The sequence below is a fragment of the Biomphalaria glabrata genome, chromosome 2 (genome assembly GCF_947242115.1).
Source record: "Biomphalaria glabrata chromosome 2, xgBioGlab47.1, whole genome shotgun sequence".
Lineage (NCBI taxonomy): Eukaryota > Metazoa > Mollusca > Gastropoda > Planorbidae > Biomphalaria > Biomphalaria glabrata.
Window position 1 is genome coordinate 42,750,286 of NC_074712.1, and position 27,217 is coordinate 42,777,502.

The 27,217-nt window shown below is 34.2% G+C and overlaps 1 protein-coding gene across 3 annotated transcripts in view; it reads left to right on the forward strand.

The window, feature by feature from the left end:
* LOC106074849 (extracellular serine/threonine protein CG31145-like) overlaps positions 1-26,903 on the forward strand; it is a 35,319-nt gene extending 8,416 nt beyond the window's left edge. For 2 of the 3 annotated variants that reach the window (XM_056020699.1, XM_056020698.1), the window contains exons 3-11: positions 19,807-20,027; positions 20,853-20,974; positions 21,350-21,428; positions 21,536-21,628; positions 22,215-22,327; positions 22,608-22,786; positions 22,879-22,993; positions 24,987-25,068; positions 26,283-26,903. In XM_056020699.1, the coding sequence (XP_055876674.1) occupies positions 19,807-20,027; positions 20,853-20,974; positions 21,350-21,428; positions 21,536-21,628; positions 22,215-22,327; positions 22,608-22,786; positions 22,879-22,993; positions 24,987-25,068; positions 26,283-26,574 (1,296 nt within the window). In that variant the 3' untranslated portion in view covers positions 26,575-26,903. The remainder of the gene's footprint in view (positions 1-19,806; positions 20,028-20,852; positions 20,975-21,349; positions 21,429-21,535; positions 21,629-22,214; positions 22,328-22,607; positions 22,787-22,878; positions 22,994-24,986; positions 25,069-26,282) is intronic. The other variant, XM_056020700.1, reaches the window with a different exon arrangement.
* Positions 26,904-27,217: the final 314 nt, after the last annotated feature.

Genomic DNA, 27,217 nt, shown 5'->3' on the forward strand with positions numbered 1-27,217 from the left:
TACAAAGACTCCTTTTAAAAATGGAGTATCTATGTCTATCCAAGCAAGTGGATACTGAAAAGTCTGTCCTTCTATTAATTTTAAAGTGAAAAACCCATCTATCTTCTGACTTTCTTCTATCAAACTTTCTCGGACCCCAATTATGCTCGCCCCTTTATCTCGTAGGACAGATACCCTTCGATCTCCTAAAAATCCCTCAACTATTTTCAATCCACCAACTGATTTATCTTTATAATCTAGAAAATTAAATGTATCAGCGTGACATGCAAACAATCCCACTTGTTGCCCCCTTTCTGGTAATACTCTTATTCATTGCTGTGTTGGACCTCTATTCTCATTTATCTTTACCCGACACCATCGAGCAATGTGTCCGCCCTTTCCACATCTATAGCATATCACTTGTGTACCCTCTGTGTTTATATTATTCGGGCGACGACTGTTAGATTGACCAGTGGCACCAAAAGTAGTGATGGGCAAAAGTTAACTAAAAAGTTGCTAACTTTTAGTTTAACTAAAAAAAAAATAGTTAAGGCCAAAGTTTAATTTAAAAAAAAAAGTTTAGTTAAAATCTTAGTTTAATTTTTTTTTTTTTAGTTACAAACTAAAAAGTTTAATTACAAATTTTACAAACTTTTTTAACATACACACCAATAAATATTTAGATCTATGTAATTTGGAGAATATATTTAATGGATAATAGAGAGGAGAATAAACTAGAGGGTGCACAGGTCACTAGAAAGCCTTTTGACGGTTACCCTATAATGGCCGCTATTCCCGCCTTTTAAAAAAAATACACGTGTTCATTATATTTCTAGCAAGTTTCACTGCTTGATAAATCCTGATAATTCCTTGCTTCTATAGATCTACATTTTGCTGCTTTTTATTAAACACCAGTGTGTTCCTGTATAGCTGCAGGCAAAGAATTTTGTTTTACTATAGATCTAAAAGAAATGTCGACTCTTTTTATTTTAAAACTTTTTACTAGATCTAGAGCTAGAGTCTAGTGACGTCTAAGTCTATTAGTATTAGAATCTAGTATTAGTCTATTAACTCTATTAGGCCTACTACTGAATACTACTATTAGATTATTAGATCAATAGTCATAATAGTCTATATTTAATTATTTTAGTCTCTTAGTCTTAAGTAGAGTCTTAGTAGTCTTAGTCTTAGATCTAGATGTAAATTTAAAATTATAAGTCAATAATTATATTATAATATACCAAATAGATCTAGTAATTGAAATCTATATTAAATATTACTTTGTCTTTACTTTATTAGACTAGATCTATTAGTTTAGACATTCTACTATAACTATGTAACTATTCTAGAAACATCCTAAACACCATCCCAAACCAAACTCACCAACCACTAGCCAGATCCACTCCTGTTAAACCTAAATCTACTAAAATTAATACAACAGCCTCACTAAACAAACCTACTAAAGAAGTAACCCCAAATACCTTAAAACCTTAGTAATAAATTTTCAAAGCATTAGGAACAAAACAGCAGACTTAGAAATTTTATTAGAATGTGAGAAACCAGACATAATTGCAGGCACAGAAACTTGGCTACATCCTGAAATTTATAATGCAGAAATTTTCAATAGTAATTATGAAATTTTTAGAAAAGATAGGGCTGATAATCATGGAGGAGTTCTTTTAGCAATAAAAAACACTCTTATAGCAGAAGAAATTACCTTACCTAACTCAAAAAATATAGAATCAACATTTTGTAAAATTAATACCACCTCAACATCCCTAATAATAGGCAGCATTTACAGACCACCAAATTCTAGTTTAGAATACATGCAGGAACTATGTAATCAGATTACTACACTTAAAGAGACAAATAAAAATGCAGTTTTTTGGATTATGGGTGATTTCAACCTACCTGATATAAATTGGAAAACACTAACCATAGATAAACACCAAAACCTTAAGGACATAAATGAGCTTTTCATAGAAACTTTACACAACCTAAGTTTAGATCAAATCATTAAAAAGCCAACTAGATTAAACAACACATTAGATCTCTTCTTAACCAACAGGCCTGGATTAGTAGTTGATTATGATATTATCCCTGGTCTATCAGACCATGAGATCATAAAAATACATAGTCAGATAAAAGCAGTAGCCAATACAAAACCCAAAAGAAAAATCTTACTCTGGAATAAATGTAACCTAACACAACTACACCAAGCTGAATTAAACTTTCAACAAACATTCTTATTAGAAACAAGATTACAAAGAGAGTTTGTGTTACACAAACTCAGAGGCGGCCCCCGTCGAAGTCGGATCCCTGTCGGATCTGCATATTCGCAAATAATATTCAAGAGGTGATTTAATTTTGATGTAAAATGTTTTACACGTTTCGGATGTTCCTTCAGAGTTGAAGATAATTACTTCCTAGTCCAAACCTCCCGTAGGACGACGGGGGATGGGAGCGGGCAGGGTTTGAACCCTGGGCCATCCATAAATCTGAACGACAGTCCAGGGCGCAAACCGCACGACCAGGCAGCCATCCGATGGTCAAAAGTAATAATGTTTCAAAGATTCATTTGCCGTAAATTTAAATTTAATAAAAAAAATAGTAGATTAGTTTTAGTATATTAAAACATTACAATATTGATCAAAACGTTTGGAAATGAAAATCTACACTTTTTTTTTACACTTTAAGTTTAGAAATTGAAATTCTACATCTTAATCTAGTCTATTTTAGTCTAAACTAGATCTAGAAATTCTAGATCTAGACTCTAAAATAATTTTAATTAGAATATAAATCCAGATCTAGATATACTGTAATAAAAATCTAGATCTAGTTTAAAAAATCTAGATTAGATCTAAATCAAGATATCATTCCTTTTTTAAACGCGAGTCACATAACGAGGCTTAATAAACATTACTATACCGAGTTCTTTTTTCATTTCATTTGAAGAATTAATTCCATATAACGTCAGAGGGAAAAAAAAACACTACGTCACACGGCCTAGCTAGAATAAAAATCGCCTTCATCTATAAGAGCCATTTATCGAGTGTTCATAGACTTTGGTGCACCGAGTGCGTTCTTTAAGCATTTCATTTAAAGAATTCATTCCATATGACGTCAAAGGAAAAAAAACACTACGTCACACGGCCTAGCTAGAATAAAAATCGCCTTCATCATTACGAGCCTTTTATCGAGTGTTCATAGACTTTGGTGCACCGAGTGCGTTCTTTAAGCATTTCATTTAAAGAATTCATTCCATATGACGTCAAAGGAAAAAAAACACTACGTCACACGGCCTAGCTAGAATAAAAATCGCCTTCATCATTACGAGCCTTTTATCGAGTGTTCATAGACATTGGTGCACCGAGTGCGTTCTTTAAGCATTTCATTTAAAGAATTCATTCCATATGACGTCAAAGGAAAAAAAACACTACGTCACACGGCCTAGCTAGAATAAAAATCGCCTTCATCATTACGAGCCTTTTATCGAGTGTTCATAGACTTTGGTGCACCGAGTGCGTTCTTTTAGCATTTCATTTAAAGAATTCATTCCATATGACGTCAAAGGAAAAAAAAACACTACGTCACAAGGCCTAGCTAGACTAAAAATCACCTTTATCAACACGAGCCATTTCTCGAGTGTTCATAGACATTGGTGCACCGAGTGCGTTCTTTTAGCATTTCATTTAAAGAATTCATTCCATGTGACGTCAAAGGGAAAAAAAAACACTACGTCACACGGCTTAGTTAGACTAAAATATGTTTTCATTAATACAAGCAATTTTTTCGAGGGTTAATAGACATTGGTGCACCGAGTGCGTTCTTTTAGCATTTCATTTAAAGAATTCATTCCATGTGACGTCAAAGGGAAAAAAAAACACTACGTCACACGGCTTAGTTAGACTAAAATATGTTTTCATTAATACAAGCAATTTTTTCGAGGGTTAATAGACATTGGTGCACCGAGTGCGTTCTTTTAACATTACATTTAAAGAGTCCATTCATATGACGTCAAAGAAAAAAAAATTCCATTACCTCACAATAGGCTAGTACCGGTACCATAAAAAAATGTCTTTATTTACACGAGATATTTAACGAGGGTTCATAGACATTGGTGCACTGAGTTCTAATAGATATTATTTAAAAAGGATCAAAGCCACATTGTTTTTGCGTTTTGTCTGTCAGTCGGTCTGTCCGTTATCTTGATATAAAAAAAACAACTAAAAGTTATTAAAAATTGATTAACCTTTATTTTACGTTTCAAAACATCGCAATAATTTTTAGGTATGAACACAATTGAAAAGTTTATATAATAGATTGTTCCGGATGTTTGTATAAATAGTAAAAGAAAAAGAGAATTTCAGATAAATGTAATACCGTTAATTAAATTTTTTGGATGGTCTCGTATAAAAATTAGATGTACTACAGCCACGTGGAAAGATTTTCATACCTTACTTTGGTGTTTGGATTCTGTTTTCCTTAAAAATCGGAACATAATATTAACGATAATTAGATTTTTTAATGTTTTAGGTAGAAAGTTAAATGTACCGTAAGAGAGTAGTGAGTTAAAATATTTTTCATAAAAATCCGTAAAAACATTATTTCGTAAATGAGAAGATTATTTGTTTATTAATTAGAAGAGGGAGTTCAAACAATTATTTGGCGTTAGTAGATTTTTAAATAAATTCGGAAATTTCTGGCGACGATTTGTAAGAAACAAAATCCGGAACTTTCTTTATCGATTACAAAACTTCTATGTTATGTTTTACAAGAAAATTAAATGTCTAAAAAGTAATTTTCAGTAATCAATTCTAGTAAATTACTTTTTTTAAAAGCCTTATGCGATTTCAAACAATCATTAGGCATAATTCATGTTTTATAAAACAATATCCGGAACATTTTTACACTTAATGAAATATAAGTCAGTATAGAGATTATGATTTAGCATTAATATGCTATTTACATAAAAAACGGAACAACATATTATTGATATTGTGTTTTTGCAACGTTTAAGCATGGAAATTGAATGTAATATAAGTTAGAAGAGCAAACAAACATTTGTTGGCGTTGATTAGTTTTGCACAAAAAAATCCGGAACAATCAATTTTAGATACTTAAAACTATTGAGATGTTATGGGAGGAACATTAAAGGGTAAATCAGATTTTCAATAGCTTTTAGAGTTCTAGTTTTTTAAATCTAATCGTGACGGACAGACCGACCAACAGACAAAACGCACAAAAATAAGCTTCTTTTATTCGGATGGGGGCACTAAACAAAAAATAAATAAAATCTGATTTTTAAAAAAAGTTTAAGGAATTGGTTTAGCACCTGATCATGTTGCGACGTTACGCTACTGCACGAAAATCGCTTCATAAAAAGTCCATTTAAAAAAATGTGCGTGATATTTACATACAAAGTGCATTATTAGCCTCTATAAACAAACAGAAATGTTTTCTTTTAATTTTAGCAGCTAGTTGACCAGAAAAAAACGTCTTTAACTATTATTTGTATTTGTTGTAAACATTTCCTGTACATTTTAAAAATATATTTGACTTAGTGATACTGAAAATACACAAAAATTGTCCATCTTTGTTAGCATATTGTAACATTGCCTCCCTTACATTTACGTAATTGTTTTAGAATTGGTGTATTTTTATGAAAAAATCGCTTGCATAATTAATTTTATAAATTAAACGGTTTGCTTTTAGAAAACCAAAAGTAGCCGTTGCACCTAAACTTTTCAAGCCGGATTTAATGATGAAATAATATTTTTCATATCTCTTCTAGTTTTCGAGATCTGAGTGTGACAGACGGACAGACGGACAGACGGACAGACGGACAGACGGACATTTTGCACAAACCTAATAGCGGCTCTTTCCCCTTACGGGGGCCGCTAAAAAACATTAACCAACCAGTCGATGACCTCTGGAATTTCATTAAAAACCATCTTAAAAGCATTATAGAAAATCATATACCAATTAAATACACATCAAACAAAATAAATAAATGCTGGTTTAATAATAAACTAAAGAAGCTTTGTAAACAGAAGGAAAACCTATATAGAAAATTTAAAGAAACTAATGCAGAAAGAGTTTACAAAAAGTATATAAAAAAAAAAACACTTATCCCAAAAAGTAAGCAGACAGCTGCAGAGTGAATACATAAACAATGTAATATCTAAAGATAACAACAAAAACCTATGGTCATACATTAAGTCTAAGAAAATGGAAACAACAGGCGTAGCGCCATTAAAAGATGAACATAACATAATACATAATGATAATGAAACTAAAGCAAACATCCTAAACAAATACTTTGCATCAGCATTCTCAGCCCCAGGAGACAAAGACATATTACTGAATTTGAACCAAGTAGACAACATAGAAGATATAGTAGTACAAGAAAATGGAATTCAAAAACTATTAGCCAACACCAAACCAAATAAAGCTTCGGGACCCCATGGTATTCCAGCTAGATTACTCAAAGAACTAAGTAATGAGCTAGCCCCAGTGTTCAAAATACTCTTTCAGGCTTCACTTAACCAGGGCAGAGTACCAAAGGACTGGAAAGAAGCTAATGTCACCCCCCTATTTAAAAAAGGAGAAAAATCTGACCCAGGAAACTACAGACCTGTATCACTTACCAGCATCACATGTAAAATCCTAGAACACATAATATGTAGCAACATCATAAACCACTTAGACAAATATAATGTCCTCACACCATACCAACATGGCTTTAGGAAATATAGATCATGTGAAACACAACTAATAGGACTAATTGATGATTTTTCTAAAGATTTAGATAATAGTGAACAAATAGATGCTATCTTACTAGATTTTTCTAAGGCTTTTGACAAAGTTCACCACCATAGTTTCCTTAAAAAATTAAAATATTTCGGCATTAATGGTCCACTGCATCAGTGGATTAAGGACTTTCTGATAGGGAGAGAACAAACTGTAATAATAAATGGCTCTAAATCAACACCGATAACAGTAAACTCAGGTGTACCTCAAGGAACAGTCTTGGGTCCACTACTATTTTTAATTTACATAAATGATTTACCAAATTGCATTACTTCAGGAACAAAAGTCAGATTATTTGCAGACGATTGCATAATATATAGAACAATAAAAACAACACAAGACACAGATATTTTACAAAGAGAATTAGATGAATTACAGAAATGGGAATCAAATTGGAGCATGTCTTTCCACCCAGAAAAATGTCAGTTGTTAAGATTAACAAAAAAACTAAAACAAATTAATTCCACTTATCTTATTCATGGCAAACCAGTAACACAGACTAAAAACGCAAAATACCTAGGTGTTATAATAAATGAAAAACTGTCATGGAATCCACATATTGATGAAACTACAAAAAAATCAAACAAAGCATTAGGATTTATTAAAAGAAATTTCTATAAATCAAATAAGAACATAAAACTAAAATATTATTTAACCTTGGTTAGGCCAATAATAGAATATGCATCCTCTGTTTGGGACCCCTCAACTCAAGAAAACATTAAGAAACTAGAACAGACACAAAATAGAGCAGTGCGATTCATAACAAACGAATATTAACATTTGACTAGAGTAACACCTTTAGTAAAATCACTAAATTTAGAAAGCCTTCAGGACAGAAGGTTCAAAAGTAAAGTAGCAATCATACATAAAACACTGAACCATAATCTTCAAATACAAAAACAAAATTTAATAAAATACTCTGAAAGACACAAAGAATAAAGGCACATTCCTCGTCCCATATGCTAGGACAAATTTGTACAAATACTCCTTCTTCCCTAGTGCTATTAGAGCATGGAATGGGTTGCCTGAGCTAGCCAGGAAAACCAGTGACTTGGCAGAATTTAAGTCATTGGTTAATATGCATGACTAAATGCATGACGCGTAGGACGTAATCATCTTCTTTTTTGAAGTAACGTCTGTATTATATAAGATAAGAGTCTATATTAGATCTAGATATATCTAGATTATGTGAGCTGGCGCTGTTTGAGCTATTTTTATCTATTTTGTATTTTTTATTTTAATTACTTTTATAGGCTAGTGCTGAGTGCATGCCTGTCTCCCGCCAGCTCTTTTACTTTAGAAGTTAGTTTGTACGAGTCATGACCTGGCTTTATAAATAGAATGGATGATGTAGTGCAGTGATTCCCAAAGTGGTCTATATAGACCCCCAGGGGTCTACGAAGACTTCCAAGGGGTCTACGAAAGGGAAAACATAAATTGGGGGTCTATGAGGTGTCCACGGGGGTCTACGATAATAGATTTCATTTAATTAAATTAAAGTCGTCACTTTAATTTTAACATCAAATTAATGTAATTCTTTCATACACTAATATATGATTTGTACCAGAGTTAATCCTTTAAATATTTATCCTGCCATTCAAACGAAAAATTGTTGTATCTAATTTCAATTTCTACATGCAACCAATGTTTAACAAAAAGAATGTAGACTGTACAGCGTTGATTATTTAAAATTGGTATTTATTCCTTTACTTGTCATACTAGCGGTTGCCTAAGTGCCTTTTTATACCGATATGAAATCAATTATGCTGGAGGATCATTTGAGACAATGCCTGCAACCTGACAAAATAGATAAAGATTTGAAAAAAGTTCGTATCAGATCAGAATAGACCCACAAAATCTCTCTTCGACATCATATAGAGAAGATAATAGTTTGTGAGCGTCTTACAAAATCTCTTTAAATACATGTATAGCAAAATACGGAAAACACTATAGGTAAAACATTGATTTTATCCGACGTTGTAGTTTTCAATAACTGTTTTACACAAATCTATAAATCTATCTGATATTATTAAATGAATTTCTTTAAGCAACAATACAGTTAAAGGTCACATCTGTGGCATAAGTTATAAAATCAAAAGCTTCTTTTGTAATTCTTTCCAAACGACATATATACAGTTTGGGATCAGAGGTGTCGTAGGCTCTGAAAGAGTGTAGTGCTGTGTGCTACTGCCTAAATTTAAGGTCGCCGGCTCCTTATTTTTAACAGGGTTGACCCACGAAACCTTTCCCATGTTCGGGTATAGCTGCAAGGCAGCACAGTTTGAATTCAGTTTTCCTTCTGCTAGGTGGGCTGCAAACGGAGAAAACTCCAGCTACCGTCGCCTCAGCGTGGCCCTCCTGTGGAAACGTCCGCCAAGGGAGTTGAATAGGCAAAGTACGGTAGCACACATAGCTCTCAGTGGGCTACCACATGTACGATCGAGAGATTGTACACTGCACGTGGTAGGGATGTAACAAAGGCTCGCTAACCTGTCCAACCCCCCATCGATTCGTTCCCTAATGGGGGCCATACGCGCTGTGATGGACCCTCGCACGGGTTCGGTGGGACATTATAGGCATACGAAGGGCCCCACGCGGCTCGGCCTCCGGCCTCGCACGGGAGAGGGAACTCGTACGGGGCTCAAGGGGGTCGTGAATACATGATCACTTCGGATAAGGCGGGACTTCGGACAGAGGAATTGGTGAAGAGCCGATGCCTCATCCTGGCCATGGATAAAAGCCTTTCCTTGGTCAAGAGGTCCTATAATAGGGAACTGGACGTTCTCAGACCTTAAGGACATCTGATTCAGGTGGGCTGCAGGCCAAGTCTAATTAGCCCTTCCTGCCGAAAGCTTACTGGTTTAGGTAACTCACTAGGTACCTTCACACCTTCTCTTGTTAGTGAAAACAGTTCTGTGCACCCAATATTTGAGCCAGACGTGAAAGATCAAAAAATACATAAGAAACCGCTCTTTGCGAAAACTTTTAAAATGATACATAAGGCTAATTAATTGATTGATTACTATTTAATGTTTGAGGACTACTTCATAGAACAACACATTCCTACATGAAACATATTTTCCCTAGCAACGGATAATAGAGGTGCAAAAAAAAAAAAATTCCAATGTGTTTGGTGATTCCAGTAATAAATATAAATTGTTATTTTAATTTAAATTAGAATTTTATCTATAAAAAAACAAGATCTCTATGACATATGCTAGGTGTAGCTTTAAATTAGGTTTTCACTCTTTAACTCACAACAGTTAGAAATTTGTTTTAAAAATGTTTTGATGAATTTGCAAAAATTCAATACAAGTGAAGTAGGGGGTCTACCGAAAGCAAGAAAAAATGGCAAGGGGTCTACGAGACAAAAAGTTTGGGAACCACTGATGTAGTGTCTTGTCCCTTTTTCCGGTGTTGACCGCTGGTCAGTGCTTGATTAGCTGGTCTGTGTGACCAAGCAGTGATTTAGAAAGTTTTTATTTAGTGTTGTTCTGTGTGGACTGCCTGCTGTAATTCCTGTTCTGCCTGTCTGCTGTAGTTCTGTTTTTCTGCCGCTAGTAGCTTACTGTTTAGTGTTAGGGTAATTTAGGTTATTTGAGTGGTTTATTGTTTTGTAGTGGGTATATTTGTTTTATTACTGTTTTTTGTGTCAATGTAAATAAAGTGTATATAGTTTATTTTATAAATTTTAGTTGGCTGTTTTCCTTTTAGTTAGCTAGTTTAGTTTACTTGTGCGGTCTGATCGCCCAGGCGAAGGCCGCCCTTTGGTCGCAGACCGGAGTGCACAGATCGGACCCACACGGTAGAGTTACCACCAACCTACCGGTTAAAAAAAATATCTGTTTAGCAGAAAAAGGTCTAGTGCCTCCTGACCTGATAACAATTACTTATTATACTAAGATCTAAGATGCATAGATGATAGATCTATAATACTAATAATAGTCGTCACTATACTAGATCTAATACTAAATTAACTAAATCTAGACTAGATTCTAGATCTACATCTATGATCTACTTTTATTATAATTATAGTTAATTATACTTATAATTATATCTACTATCTAGATCTATTAGATCTAGTATTATCTACTAGAGTATATAGATCTAAATGCCCATACCTAGTTATAATTTTAATAATCTAAAATCTCTAGATCTAGAGTTACTAAGATATCTACTAGACTAGATTATATCTAGATTTTAGATCTAGTAGTAGTAATGAGCTAGCCCCAGTGTTCAAAATACTCTTTCAGGCTTCACTTAACCAGGGCAGAGTACCAAAGGACTGGAAAGAAGCTAATGTCACCCCCCTATTTAAAAAAGGAGAAAAATCTGACCCAGGAAACTACAGACCAGTATCACTTACCAGCATCACATGTAAAATGCTAGAACACATAATATGTAGCAACATCATAAACCACTTAGACAAACATAATGTCCTCACACCATACCAACATGGCTTTAGGAAATATAGATCATGTGAAACACAACTAATAGGACTAATTGATGATTTTTCAAAAGGTTTAGATAATAGTGAACAAATAGATGCTATCTTACTAGATTTTTCTAAGGCTTTTGACAAAGTTCACCACCATAGTTTGCTTAAAAAATTAAAATATTTCGGCATTAATGGTCCACTGCATCAGTGGATTAGAGACTTTCTGATAGGGAGAGAACAAACTGTAATAATAAATGGCTCTAAATCAACACCAATAACAGTAAACTCAGGTGTACCTCAAGGAACAGTCTTGGGTCCACTACTATTTTTAATTTACATAAATGATTTACCAAATTGCATTAGTTCAGGAACAAAAGTCAGATTATTTGCAGACGATTGCATAATATATAGAACAATAAAAACAACACAAGACACAGATATTTTACAAAGAGAATTAGATGAATTACAGAAATGGGAATCAAATTGGAGCATGTCTTTCCACCCAGAAAAATGTCAGTTGTTAAGAGTAACAAAAAAACTAAAACAAATTAATTCCACTTATCTTATTCATGGCAAACCAGTAACACAGACTAAAAACGCAAAATACCTAGGTGTTATAATAAATGAAAAACTGTCATGGAATCCACATATTGATGAAACTACAAAAAAATCAAACAAAGCATTAGGATTTATTAAAAGAAATTTCTATAAATCAAATAAGAACATAAAACTAAAATGTTATTTAACCTTGGTTAGGCCAATAATAGAATATGCATCCTCTGTTTGGGACCCCTCAACTCAAGAAAACATTAAGAAACTAGAACAGACACAAAATAGAGCAGTGCGATTCATAACAAACGAATATTCACATTTGACTAGAGTAACACCTTTAGTAAAATCACTAAATTTAGAAAGCCTTCAGGACAGAAGGCTCAAAAGTAAAGTAGCAATCATACATAAAACACTGAACCATAATCTACAAATACAAAAACAAAATTTAATAAAATACTCTGAAAGACACAAAGATAAAGGCACATTCCTCGTCCCATATGCTAGGACAAATTTGTACAAATACTCCTTCTTCCCTAGTGCTATTAGAGCATGGAATGGGTTGCCTGAGCTAGCCAGGAAGGCCAGTGACTTGGCAGAATTTAAGTCATTGGTTAATATGCATGACTAAATGCATGACGCGTAGGACGTAATCATCTTCTTTTTTGAAGTAACGTCTGTATTATATAAGATAAGATAGTAGTAACTAGTAGGCCTATTTTTAGATTAAAATATATATTAATTATTTGATCTAGGTCTAGTTACTCTAGTAGCTAGATCTAATTCTAGATCCATATTATATTTCTGATCATTTCGTTTGTAGAAGATATTAGATCCAGAATATTCTAGAATCTAGAGTTAGTTAGAGAGTCAACATGCAGTTTTATCATTACTTCTAAAAGGTAACTTATAATACTTATATTAGAACTTCGACAATTACTTCTAATTTCTTTCTATAATAGTATAATAGTATAATTCTAGTGATTCTATTAAGATCTACATCTATCCCATAAAGACATTTAAATCTTTTTTCATATGCACAAAGGTTTATTATATTTTGCCGAAGGGATTGGTTGTGCTTTATACTTTATATTTTTCATGTTTGGCTGTTTCGTCCTTAAAAAAGGTCAAAATAGTTAGTAAAAGTTTAACTAAAGTTTTTTAGTTTAGTTTAACTAATTTTTTCAATTTGTGGTTAACTAAAAGTTTAATTACTTTTTTTTTTAGTTCAAACTTAGTTTTAGTTTAACTAAAAAAATTTAGTTTAGTTCCCATCACTAACCAAAAGCTACATATGGGATATCGTTACTAGTTACTATGTTACTTCCCTTTACAATATGTGTGGAGCCTTTCGTGGCATCTCTAAATTGATCAATACAGTCTAAGACCTCTTGGGCTGAAGTAGGCTTTCGTAGCAAAATATCTTTCAGGGCCTCAGAAGATAGCACACTGTAAAGTCTGTCTCTCATTATAAGGTCAATTATACCGTCTACTGTCATTGGGGTTTGTGATGTTTTAAGCCAGTTGTCAAATGTCCTTTTCAAATGGACATAAAAATCTTTCATATCGTCCGTCTTTGGAGAAAGTTCATGCCACAGTGTTCGGCAGGCTTCTTCTGTGAGGTGGGCTTGTTTTAGGAGCTCCCCCTTAACAAAATCATAGTCAGTGTTATGTATCAGTTTTGTTTGTATCATAAACAATTTTAGTTTTTCATTTAACTTGTGAGTGAGGACAAGTGGCCATCTTGTCTTGGGTATGTCGTTAGCAGTAGCAGTCGTTTCGAACAGTTCTAAGTAGAATAACAAGTCCTCGTTGTCTGTCATGCATTTTAGGTTTTTGTCTAACTGTTTATTCTGTTGGGGGTTGTCGTTAACTGTCATGTCTTTTTTATCCATTTCATGTTGTCTTGCTAGTTGTTTGTCCTCCATCTCTCTTATATGTCTTCTCTCCTCCGATTCCCTTGTCAGTCTATCTAAGTCAATTTTCTGTTGGGCCTCTATAAATTTCTTTAACGTTTTGCCCTTAAACCCCAACATCTGAGCCTGGGCTACTATCTCTTCAAATGGACGAGGTATAAACTCTGACATTTTCCTACAGCAGTGTCCTTTATTACAATATTACCTCACAAAATGATATACATACAAAAACAATTAAAGCAAAATTAAAATAATACTAATACCTCTGCTCCTACTAATGTTGTTCACTGGTACTCCAACAGGTTAAAGACAATAGTCCAAGGTTATCCAATAATGTAGTCCAAGGTTATCCAATAATGTGATTTCTCTTAGTCTATTTCAAATAGATAATCCAACAGGTAATCCCAACATGGCTTTATACCTACGCGCGGTACCGGTACTTGGAATGTATCACAAAAGTTAAATTCATATAAGTATTATATCCAGCAGTAGCTTCTTCAGTATAATCCAAATAGAATGTACCACAAAAGTTAAATTCATATAAGTATTATATCCAGCAGTAGCTTCTTCAGTATAATCCAAATAGAATGTACCACAAAAGTTAAATTCATATAAGTATGAGATCCAGCAGCAGCTTCTTCAGTATAATCCAAGGAATGAGCGTATTGGTAATCCAATTATGAGGAACGAAATTGGCCATGCATATACACTTATGTTTAGACGTACGAAGGGGTGCTACTATTACTTGCTAATAGTGAACACATTCGGCATGTTAAATCATTATTATTAGATAGTAACAGCCTAAAATACAGATGACGAGTTTCCGCTCCTTATGGTCTTGACTCTTTCATTCACTCGGAGATATGCGCTGTCTGGGTGCAGCAGATACTTCAGGTTACTGTACTCAGAGATATACGCTGTCTGGGTGCAGCAGATACTTCAGGTTGCAGTACTCAGAGATATATGCTGTCTGGATACAGCAGATACTTCACGGGAGATTGATGCATCCATCGCATGTAGTTGTTTTGGACAGGCCCCCAAAATGTCAAAACTCATTTTCTCTCTAAATATATGTATGTGTCATGCTAAATGTACCCAAGTCCTGGGCAATACCATAATGACACATACAAGGACAAAATAAGATTCAGAATGCCACTTTACCGACATAGAACATGTTTAATTACATTATTTGCACTATAATACAGAAAAATAGTTAGAGTCTACACTTAGACTATATATATCCAATATCCAAAAAAAGTCCAACTGTCCTGGACTAGGAACAAAAAAACACACTCTGCCTTATCATGAGTTACATTGTGTTCCACAAAACATCTCACCAAAATAAAAACAACCCAAAACAATAACAGATTTTGAAATCAACAACCTGAATTGCCCCCCTTCTCCTCTACAGTAAACAGGAGACCCAGGCTGACCAGAACTCAGTCCTGACAAAGACGTTTATTGTGCCCTAGAATAGGTTCTTCCTGGAGTTAATGGAAAAAATTTAGACTCCCCGCCATTGAACCCCAAGAACCCCCCCCCCTGGCTAAGCCCATGATATATATATATATATATATATATATATATATATATATATATATATATATATATATATTATAAAGTAGAATGTGAGGGGTATGTATGTATGTATGTATGTATGTATGTATGTATGTTACTTATAGACATCAAAACCGCTTGACCAATCTTGATAAAACTAGGCAGGAATGTTCCTTGGGTACCAACTTAGACCTTAGTGAATGTATTGTAGCCCTAAAACAAATGTAAGACCCTCAAAAAAAATAAAGTTGTCCGACTCTATTACAGCTATAGTATTTTATGGATCTAGGCCATGTCTACAATGTTGACATGAGAAAAGATAGAAAGGATTTAGACCTAGATCTAATTTTAAGAAATACACTTTGCGCAGATAGTTTTTCACTTTGACACATGAAAAGACAAAAGAAGATCCATTGATTTCATTATATAATAAAATTAACCTTCAATTTTGTGTTTCAAAAGCATTTTTTACATTAATTAGTTCCTTATATCTGTGATTACAGATTTCCTGACGAACATTCTTTCATTAGACAATTCAGTAATGAATCGCGTTCTAAATATTAATTCGTTTAATTGTTTACTTTATAATCCCATCCCTAGATCTAAAACTCTAATTCAACTCTAAGATGATAAAACTTCTCTTCGCACAGATAGTTTTATACTTTAACACATAAACATATTAATTAAAGTCCATTCATTTCATATTTTGATCAAATAAACATTCAAATTTGGTTTTCTAAAGCTACATTCATCTACGAAAGCTGCGAAGCCGAGTTAAAGGCCTAGATCTATATTCATTCATGAATCGCGTACTAAAAATTATTTCGTTTAATTGTTTACTTTATAATCCCATCCCTAGATCTAAAACTCTAATCCAACTCTAAGATGATAAAACTTCTCTTCGCACAGATAGTTTTATACTTTAACACATAAATATATTAATTAAAGTCCATTCATTTCATATTTTGATCAAAAAAACATTCAAATTTGGTTTTCTAAAGCTACATTCGCTTACGAAAGCTGCGAAGCCGAGTTGAGATAGGCCTAGATCTATATTCATTCATGAATCGCGTACTAAAAATTATTTCGTTTAATTGTTCACTTTATAATCCCATTTATTTAACAAAGCTATCGCTCTTTTCGTTTTTAATAGATAAGAATGGATCGACTTTGGGTAAACCATTTTCGCAAAACTAATTTTATTTTCGTAGCGAAACTGAAATAACGTGAAAGGATCATTAGCTACGTTTAACATACATCTAAATCCAATCCACTAGATTATTCAAAAGCAAATGTTTTAATTAAAAAAAAATGGATTTAAGCCTATTAGCTATTTTGATTTGATAGCATTATTCACACTATTTTAACATTGACACATTCGCTTTACTTATTACATTATTATTTCGTTTAATTGCTTACAAAACACTCTCAGTGACTATATCGAAAGTAATGCGCAAATAAAGACCCGCGGGTCGCGGGTAACATATGTCTAGTATATATATATATATATATATATATATATATATATACATATATCTTATCTTATATAATACAGACGTTACTTCAAAAAAGAAGATGATTACGTCCTACGCGTCATGCATTTAGTCATGCATGTTAACCAATGACTTAAATTCTGCCAAGTCACTGGTTTTCCTGGCTAGCTCAGGCAACTCAGAGCAATTAGTGCTCTAATAGCACTAGGGAAGAAGGAGTATTTGTACAAATTTGTCCTAGCATATGGGACGAGGAATATATATGGAGTATATATATATATGTAGTAGTCGTTAACTGAACTTCTGTGTTACCCGTGATTGTAATCGTGCTAGTAATTTGTAATCGTATATATACATATATATATATATATTTGTTTCTTATTTAAACGTGTCACGTATAAAAAATGTTGTCAAGGTTGTGGGAATTGTTTAAATCAGTGTTTCCCAAACTGTGATCCGCTGAACCCTAGTGTTCTGTGAGGCCGGAAACAGTGTCGCACGAACTTGAACGAGTAGGTCTACACGTGAATTCTAATGTGAATGCAGACAATGGTATAACATTTAATGTTATTGGTTCTGCTCGGTAAGGGAAAACAATTATAACACCATCACTATGAACTTTGAACTGATCTAGATCCTGACTTTATATTGAAATAAATATTCATAGATCAACCATTACGGGAATTCTGGTTGAGTTTGTCTGAAGAGTTCCAAAATATTTCAAAACAAATAACGTTATTTTACTTCAGTTTCCTACAACCTGTCTGTGCACAGTAGGATTTCCTTATAAGGTTGCAATAAAATCAAAGTCTAGAAACAATCTTGACGCCACACCAGATTTTAGACTTCAGTTCCGAGGAACTGTTTTCACTTACAGGAGAAGGGGGCGTAGGAGAATAACTGGCACATAAACCAGTAAGCTACGAGCAGGAGGGAATCATTAAACTTGGCTTGCTACTCGTCTAAAAGAAGTAGAAAATACATTCAAAACTCTTCTGCCTTGCAACTATACCCAAATATGGGAAATGAGAAAAAATAAGAAGCCGGCGACCCTTAAGCAGTTTGCATCACACAGAACTACACCCTGTCAGAGCCTGTGACATCGCTGATCCAAACTGTATATATGTCGTTTGCAAAGAAATGTGATAACTCATGCAACTGATGTGCCCTTTCAACCGTATTGTTGCTTAAAGAAATTATTTTAATAATATCAGATGTTGGTTTGTGTAAAACTGTTTTTAAAACTACAACGGCTGGTAAAAGCGCAAACAGGGACGTCCTCGTATTACCTGGCGACACACCTTCATGGAGGACCTCAGAACAGTGGACACCAGATGGGAAGAGGCTTCAGACATTGCCAGTGACAGATCATTATGGAGACAGCTTGCCGCCCAATGCGCCGAACGGCGCGGGAGGACCTAAGTCTAAGTCTATAGTGTGTTATATTATCTTATCTTATATAATACAGACTTTACTTCAAAAAAGAAGATGATTACGTCCTACGCGTCAGGCATTTAGTCATGCATATTAACCAATGACTTAAATTCTGCCAAGTCACTGGTTTTCCTGGCTAGCTCAGGCAACCCATTCCATGCTCTAATAGCACTAGGGAAGAAGGAGTATTTGTACAAATTTGTCCTAGCATATGGGACGAGGAATGTGCCTTTATCTTTGTGTCTTTCAGAGTATTTTATTATTAATCATCACAATACAATAACAACCCTGATGTTTCAAAGTTACACTCCATTTTTATTGACGTGAACAGGAGAAGAAAAATACAACCGTGAGTCTAATACACACTAATAACACACTTAAGAGAAAACTGTGAACACGTGAACATACTGAACAGAAGAAAAAGGGAGACTACAAGAAAACAAACACACACACACACCACATATATAAACATTAATACACATAGAAATGTAACAGTGTTTTCCGAATTTTGGTAAAAGTGGACAATCTTGTAAGACGCTCACAAACAATCATTTTGTCTTTATGATGTCGAACAGAGATTTTGTGGGCCTATTCAGAACTTTTTTTTTAGTGTTTGCAAGGTGTTCAAATATCTATCTATTTTGTCAATGTGGCATTGTCTCAGTAGATCCTCCAGCGTAATGGTATCATATCGTTATAAAAAGTCATTTAGACAACCGCTAGTTTGATAAGGAAGGTATGAATCCCAATTCTAAATAGCCAACCTTGTACAGTCTACATTTCATTAGTTAAACATACGTGACACGTAGACGAAATGAAGCTATTTAAATAAGTATTGAAATTAAATACAACTTTTTGTTTGAAAAGCAGGATAAATATTTAAAGGATTAAATAAGTTACAATTCATATATTAATGTATGAAAGAATTACGTTAATGGGATGTAAAAATGAAAGTCATGACCTGCTTAAATGAAATCTATTACCGTAGACCCCCATGGACATGTCATAGACACCCAATTTTTTTTTTTTTCACTTTCGCTGAACCTTTATTAGTCTTCGTAGACCCCTACTTTGGGAATCACTGTTCTAGTTTAACTAACAATGCAGGGGAGGTAATTATGCAATTTTAATTAAACTTCAGTTGCTGGAGATTTTTACCACTCTCTAGTTCTGTTTGAAGTATTCAGCCAAAAACAATAAGCTGGGTAGTTTCTTTTAGTTTTCAGTTTGTTATCAAGATATTTATGTGTTTTTGGTATGAAATTGAATATTATCGTTCACTCTTACTTGTCTATGTGTATACTAACTCTTTGATTTCAATTAGAATAATTAAATGATTCAATTATTATTTCTAAGCCATTGCAATATCTGGAGCCACTCTTGGATGTAGAGTCACTAAACCCATGTTGTAGTATGACATAATCAACGACGCCATGTAAGGCTTCTATTTCAATTAGAGAAGACAAGAATATTTTTGTGGTGCTTATCAAAACTTTAATGTGTTTCACTTTGTTTAGATAATGTGCACTCAGAAGATATAACAGTATCTGCATTTTAAATGTCCAAGAAATTCCAAAGTTATGCTTTGCTTGATGAGTTGTAGTCATGTATAGCTTTTTATCAACAGATGAATCTTGAAAGCCCAAATGTGAAGAACAACCGAGGGAGTAGATCAAAGCAGAGTGTACCAGAAGCAGACATGTTCATACAAGAATACACAGAAAGAGCAGACATCATCAACTCCATCTATCAACTGAATAAGCGTGAACATTATCACGTGTTTCTGTCCAGGCTTAAAGAGAGAAGAAAAGAGGGAAAACGAATGGCCGAGTATTTAAACATAGAAGGGTTGTTAGTTTGTACACATTGAATACATAGAATTGTCATATTATGCCTCTAAAGAAATGTATACTCAATCCATTGTAGTTGTTAATTTTATATTACTTTTAAGCAGTGCTTTTTTTTTGGTACTCAGTGATGGATTGCCTAACTTTTTACTACTAATAAATTAATTAAAATTAAAGTTAAAATACAAGAAAAGTAATATTTTTTCCCCACATTGAAAAAGGTGCCGGTACGCCGTTCCGGTGCGTACCGTCACAAAAGGCAATGGTTTTAAGAATGTTATATGTTATATAATGAGAATGTTATATGTTATATAATGTGGCTAGAAAGTAGAGCGAAACTACTACGGATCGTTTCATAGAAATCAGATAGTCGGAACGATAACACCCACACAGTACCCCCCCGCCCACTCGCCAGGCAGCTGCTCTGTCTAAAAGAACGGCAAGTGTGTATCAATATTTGCTGCAAGCAACCAATCAAAACTTTCAGCCTAGTTCAGATGTCTGATCATTTCCTTTTCTGTGCTGTGATATTTGCTGTATCGTTTGTGTTCTAATTTGGCCCTTTTTTTTTAACTAATATGTCATATAATATTTGTATTTTTTATGTCATTTATTTTCAGATATAAAATTAACTGTAGAACATGCTAGAAAATAGAGCTTTCTGACAGTAAAATATAATATAACGATGTAATGCCGCTGAGTAAATTGGAAATGTCTGAAATTCGATATAATGAAAAGAAATACTAGTTCTTTTAACCCAATAAAATCTCAGAAAACTCGTAAAAAATGTCTATGTGCATTGGACTTTGTGTTTCTCTGTCCTCAGAAATGAGACTTGGCTGTTGTTTCAACGAGACATTAATCAGTTCTATTTATACAACCCAGCTGACCACCAGTTACTTAATGAGCTTCTTAAAGATTTAAACTCGAGACCTGTGGTGAAAGCAGGTAAGAAATGCAAAGAGCAATTTTTTTTTAATGAGTAAAAAAACATAATTGAAACAAATTATTTTAACAACACCCTCGAGAAATGCTTAAGTTATTCGTGCAAAGACACTTTATAGACACCGTACTATATAACCAAACAAAAGAATGTTTGCATACAAATGTGTACAGAAATAATATGAACTAGGCTGAGCTTTTGATATACAGCTTGCAACAAACATTTTTCTTATTGCTGAGTATCAGTAGTAACTCTTTTGCATATGGCCGCCCCCACGCAAAGTTATGACACAATTATCAAATAAAATAGAAATGTTTAGGTTATTATTTTATTTGAACATATAGTAGGAATCGATTTTTTTAAAACATTACCTGTTACAGAGATCAATCGCCAAAGTAGTCAGTTGGTTCTTATTCTGACTTTAGACGATGGTGGCAAAGGAGTATTTAAACCTATGAGGTAAAATTATTATTTTTTCTTTTGAAATTGTATGCCATTTTGATCCCAAACAAAAAAAATGTATTGGATTATACATTCGTTCGATGTGTCACTTTTAAAACGTGCAGGATGGCCAGAGATGCTGAGACTTCCGATGATTTGTATTACTTTAGTGAAATGGAAAGACACATCTCAGAGATTGCTGCCTTTCACTTAGATAAGTGAGTCTTTTTGTTTCAATACTAGATATGAACTGACTGGCTGAGACTTCTACAATATTTGGATCCAAGTGTATTTTCCATTTTCTTTTTATAGACGACAAAACATGTGAGATTCGAACTCCATTCCCCTGACCCAAAGGGAATGTAAGGAAATGTCACCTTTTTTTTTTGTTCATTATTTATTGTTTGTGTCTGTGGCAGACTTAAGATAGGCCCCACGGGGGATATTTACCTTTTACTGAAACTTGTTTACTAATAGCTCTTTACTCTGATGTATTCAGAAAGAGAAAAAGTGATGGTATAGCCCTATAGGTATAGGTGTAGAGTTGAAACATTTGATAATGTGTATTCAAGTATTCAAATACTTCTTCATTGTTTCAGAAAGGACAAATGTACAATATTAGGAGAATCATTTATAACATTAGAGGAAAGATACATTTGATCGGGAGAATTGTATACTATATAAGGAGATTTGTATATTAGATATTATCTGTTGCAAATGCTATAATAATACATATCAACCACTTTAAAATGATTAGAATTGAAAAGCTAATTAATGATATTTATTTAATTCCATGATCCTAAGGGTGCTTGGGTTTTATCGAGCACCTCCTACTATTGGACGAATCTTGAATATAACAAGAGATATCCAACAAGTTGGAGAAGAGACACTGACCAATACCGTATATAGGTCACCAGGTAAGAGAAAACAAAGAGATAGTAACCGAGAAGAGAAGTAGATTACAATTTAGTCTAGGAATTAAATACAAGCGAAAACCGATTACGAGTTTATAAAAGGATAAAATAAAAAAATAATAAATATGTGATTTAAAATTAATCATTACGACTAATAAGGAGCAACGGGTAACCCTTTCAAACTCTTCCCGTACCTCTGGTTGTACGCGTACCACACTTTGGGAAACACTCTTCTACGGTGTGAATAACACCTTTTTTTTTCATCCTATTTCTTATCATTTAGTTGGCAATGTTTGTTTTTATGGAAAATGTAAGAATTTTTGTGATCCGGCCTTCGCTGTGTGTGGACAACCAGATGGGATACAAGGATCCATATCAGCATTTTTGCCATCTAGAAGCTTCCACTCAGCCAGTGCTAATCTACACCATCCTTGGTCAAGAAGCTATAATATGAAACTCAAAGTAGGTGGATGAATTGACTTGGAGGCGTAGGACGTTATTGTATTTGTTTGATAAGGAAACGATACATTCATATTGTTATTATGTTCCTGCAGCAAGGTTGGGAAACTAATGAAGAGTACTGTGAGACCAGTGTTAAAGGACAGTCTGAGTTTAAAGGTCGCCGACTTCTCGATTTTATGGACACCTCAGTTTTCGACTTTCTGATAGGTTAGTAAATCTGGTTGTCAGTGAGAGTAGAAATTTGTCGGCGGTTTTCAATCGAGATACTTCAACCACAACAAATATAGAATTAGAACAAGAAAAAGAAAAAAATACTTTATTTAAAACAAAGCTTATCTAAGGGAAAGAAGCGCTAATTACTGTCATTTATCTGAAAATGGCAGTATTTAGTTCAATTAGTATTAAGTGATTAATAATTAGGTCATTTTTTTGATGGATTCGTGTATTGTCATCGACTATGAATAATTATGCAAAGTTTTAACTTGATCCCACAATGGGAGGAGGAGAAAAAATGTGTCAAAACGTAATAAGGGGATTAAATCCATATATATACACATCTGTCATTAAGCATCAGTTATTCCCCTTTTTTCAAAATCAACCTAAATAGTTAGACACCAATTAATAATTAACTAATTGTTTTTTAGCGGCCCCCGAAAGGGGAAAAGACGCTATTAGTTTTATGCGAAATGTCTGTCCGTCTGTCCGTCCGTCCCGTTTAGATCTCGTAAACTAGAAAAGATATTGAAAATCCGACATCACAATATTTTAGATCATTCAAAGTTCTGATGCAACGGCAACTTTTTTTTTTCTGAAAGCGAAAAATCTAATTTTTAAAATCAGTTATGCAAGCAGTTTTTTAAAGAGAAAAAGCTAATTAGTATGCATTATAAGTTGTACCTAATTTAAAATGAATAGTAATTTTATAAATTTCATTTTTCAGAACATTTTTTTTATTGCGGAATATTTTTTTTTTTTTTTTTTTTTTAGGATTCGATAAGAAATTGAGCCTTTTCAAAACAATTCGATCAATTATAAGACATCAGTTAGGCCAGGGGAGGCGCGGTGGCTGAGCAGTAAAGCGCTTGCCTTCCGAACCGGGGGTCCCGGGTTCGAATCCTGGTGAAGACTGGGATTTTCAACTTTGGAATCTTTGGGCGCCTCTGAGTCCACTCAGCTCTAATGGATACCTGACATTAGTTGGGGAAAAGTATAGGCGGTTGGTCGTTGTGCTGGCTACATGACACCCTCGCTAACCGTAGGCCATAAAAACAGATGGTCTAAAAGGGGAACTAGTTAGGCCAGGTTCACATCTAACTTTACATTCACTTACACCTATCCTTTGATCTGCGGGACCGTTGGGGCACTACACAAGATCTGTTAACCTTCTTTCTCCATTCTTATCTCTCATTTGTCTTTGATATAATTTCATTTGGATGTTCTTTCTGAAAATATTGAAGCCTGCCTAGGTGGACCTCTTCGGGGGCCGATTTTGAGTTTGTGTTTCCACACAAACTGTCTTTTGTAACCTTGTTTTTTTTATTGATTTACGTCTTGCCAGGTACAATGTATAATTGTGCAAAGTTTCAACTTGATCAGAGAATGGGAAATCGGAAAAAAATGTTCAAACTCTTTCCAGACAGATAGACAGACAGACTGAGAGAGTTGATATAAGCTTTCTAACAATGATCTCAGTAACTATAGCAGTGATGCTCAAAATACTGCCGCGGGCCACATCAACCGGGCTTAATTCGGGCGCGTAAAAAATATACTTCAGATAGGTCATTAATTAATGTAAGTAGGCCTATTAGATCCAAGGGCTTCTTATAGGCCTAGTTTCAGGTTAATTTCATTTCGTTTTTGTATCTTTTCATTAATTTGGCCCGAGACATGAGTGTCGGAAATTAAAATGGCCCGCAGGTCGAATTAGGTTGCCATTACTTATCTATAACAAATGTCGTCAAGTCTTATGGGTCCCATTAAATAGTTCCTGTATAGACCTAAATGTACAACGACCCACTCAGAGACGACCTATTGGGGTGACGAATGGGGCATCAGATTTAAAATGGATTTAACTACACCACTATATTTCTCGACTGATTACTTCTTATATTTAGTTCAATTCAAAGTATGACCATGTATTACACAGACCTATTTATTGATTACATATAACAATACAGTGTTTGTGTTTCTTGCCTACTAGGTAACATGGACCGTCATAACGTGGAATTCTTCTCACAGTTTGGTGCTGACACATTTCTACTTCATTACGACCATGGACGCGGGTATAAAGACACTTCACTCTTTCTTAGTTAATGCATTGTTAATTATTAGTTAAGTTCTTGTATTTGAAAGCCTATATTGAAAATTTGAGTGGATGACTGAGTGGTAAAGCGTTTGGCTTCCTAGTCGATGGGTCTCGGCTTTGAATATCGGTGAAGACTGGGATTTTGAATTTCGAGATTTTTAGAACGCCCCGGCGTCCACCCAACTCTAATTGGTACCTGACATTATTTTATGGAATTTAAAGACGTTTGGACGCTGTGCTGGCCACGTGGCAAAGTCATTAACCGTCGGCTATAGGAACAGTGACCTTTGCATGTCTTCCCAAATCTCAAGGTCTGAAAAGGTTACTTAACTTTACTATATCGAAAATCAATATAATAATACAAATAGAAAATCCTTTTCCTCAAAAATGTGTGTCTGTAAATAATTGTACTTTTACTTTTGTTTATTATAAGTTACAAACAAATGACAATTTTTATTGAAATAATAGTGCTATGATCAGAATATACTTTTTGATTATTAATTTTAATAGGAAATACACGCATATAGCAGGTTCAGTTTCGTTAAAATGGACTTCTGGCTGAGAAGAGTGTGGGCTTGTGGATCTCAATTAGAGATCTTCAATGATATTTAATTCCAAATGTAACTTGTCTGTGTTTGACGAGTTGCGTTGCCCTTTTGATCAAGATATATATATTTAGATCTAGAGACTAGATATCTAGATACTATTATTATAGGTGTAGATCTACTACCATAAGAATGCACTCGAGGGCTCATTGAAACCCTCTCTTACATTTCCCCTTTAACAAACTGTTCACAAAAGAGCTAGGGTAAAAGAAAGTAACGTTAAGTCTCCTTTCAGACCTTGCGATCTATGGGGCAGATGATGTAAAGGCCATCTGTTTCTTTGGCCCACGGTTAAGGAGGATGTCATCATTGTCATGTGGCCAGCACAACGACCAATCGCATTTACTTTTCCCCAACTAGGGCAGGTACCCATTAGAGCTGGAACCCGAAAGTAAAATTCTCAATCTTCACCAGGATTCGAACCCGGGAACCTCTGGTTCAGAAGCTAAGTGTTTTACCACTCGCCCACAATATTTATATTAGGTATGAAACTTTCAATAGATAAATAACGGAACAATGCCAACTATCTCTATTGTATATGTAGAGCTAGCTATATGACAGAGTAACTTTGACTTGTTTTTCTCAGGTTTGGTAAATCTAAATACGACTGCATGTCTTGTCTAGCTCCCGTGCGTCAATGTTGTTTGATTCGTCTGTCCACTCTGGCTAAACTGATCAAACTTTACAATGGACCGGACAGTCTAAGTCACGTGCTTCAAGAGTCGCTAAAGGCTGACCCATTGGCTCCCATACTCTGGGAACGTCACCTGGACGCACTAGATCGTCGTGTTGGTCTAATTATCAAAGTGATCAGTGAATGTATCACCAGGAAAAGAAAACTTTGGCAAGAGGTTATCGTTGATGATGGAGTTATTTAAATATTGACACAAATGTTTTAAAGAAAACTTTGACAGAAATAGTAAGCAGAGGCTTGAGCTGGGAAAACAGGAACAACTTGTACGCAGAGACTTAAGATGGGAAAACAGGAACAGAACTTGTACGCAATGGCTTGAGATCGGCATCAATCAAAAACAATTTTTCCTCACAAAAATAAAAGGAGTAAACTCCAAAAAATAAATTGGCTGTTTCTATGGAAACACGTGGATGAAACTAAGAGTGCCTTTCAAAATGCTAAGGTAGTATTTGATTTCAATACAGAGGAATAATGTATTATTGCCTACTGATTAAAAAAAACAGTGTATTATTACATTTATGTTAATTTTGTTTCATGTCATTTTAAATTTGTTTAATTTCTTGTTAAGTTTGTGTAATGTCAAGAAAATATTGATAAGTTCAATGCGCGTTCTTGATCCAATTAAAATCGACTTACTTTGGGCTGGAAATTTCCATCAACTTTTCAAGTTAAAAAAATAAAGAGCGTGAAATGTATACATTTAGTTCAATTTGTGAGACTAAAGCAATAGAGCAGTACAATTTAATTCTTCTTTGCTAGGGTTAAGTTAATTACCACTAAGTTCCGACACAGACATGTCGCTATAATGGACTAGATGGCATAAAAAC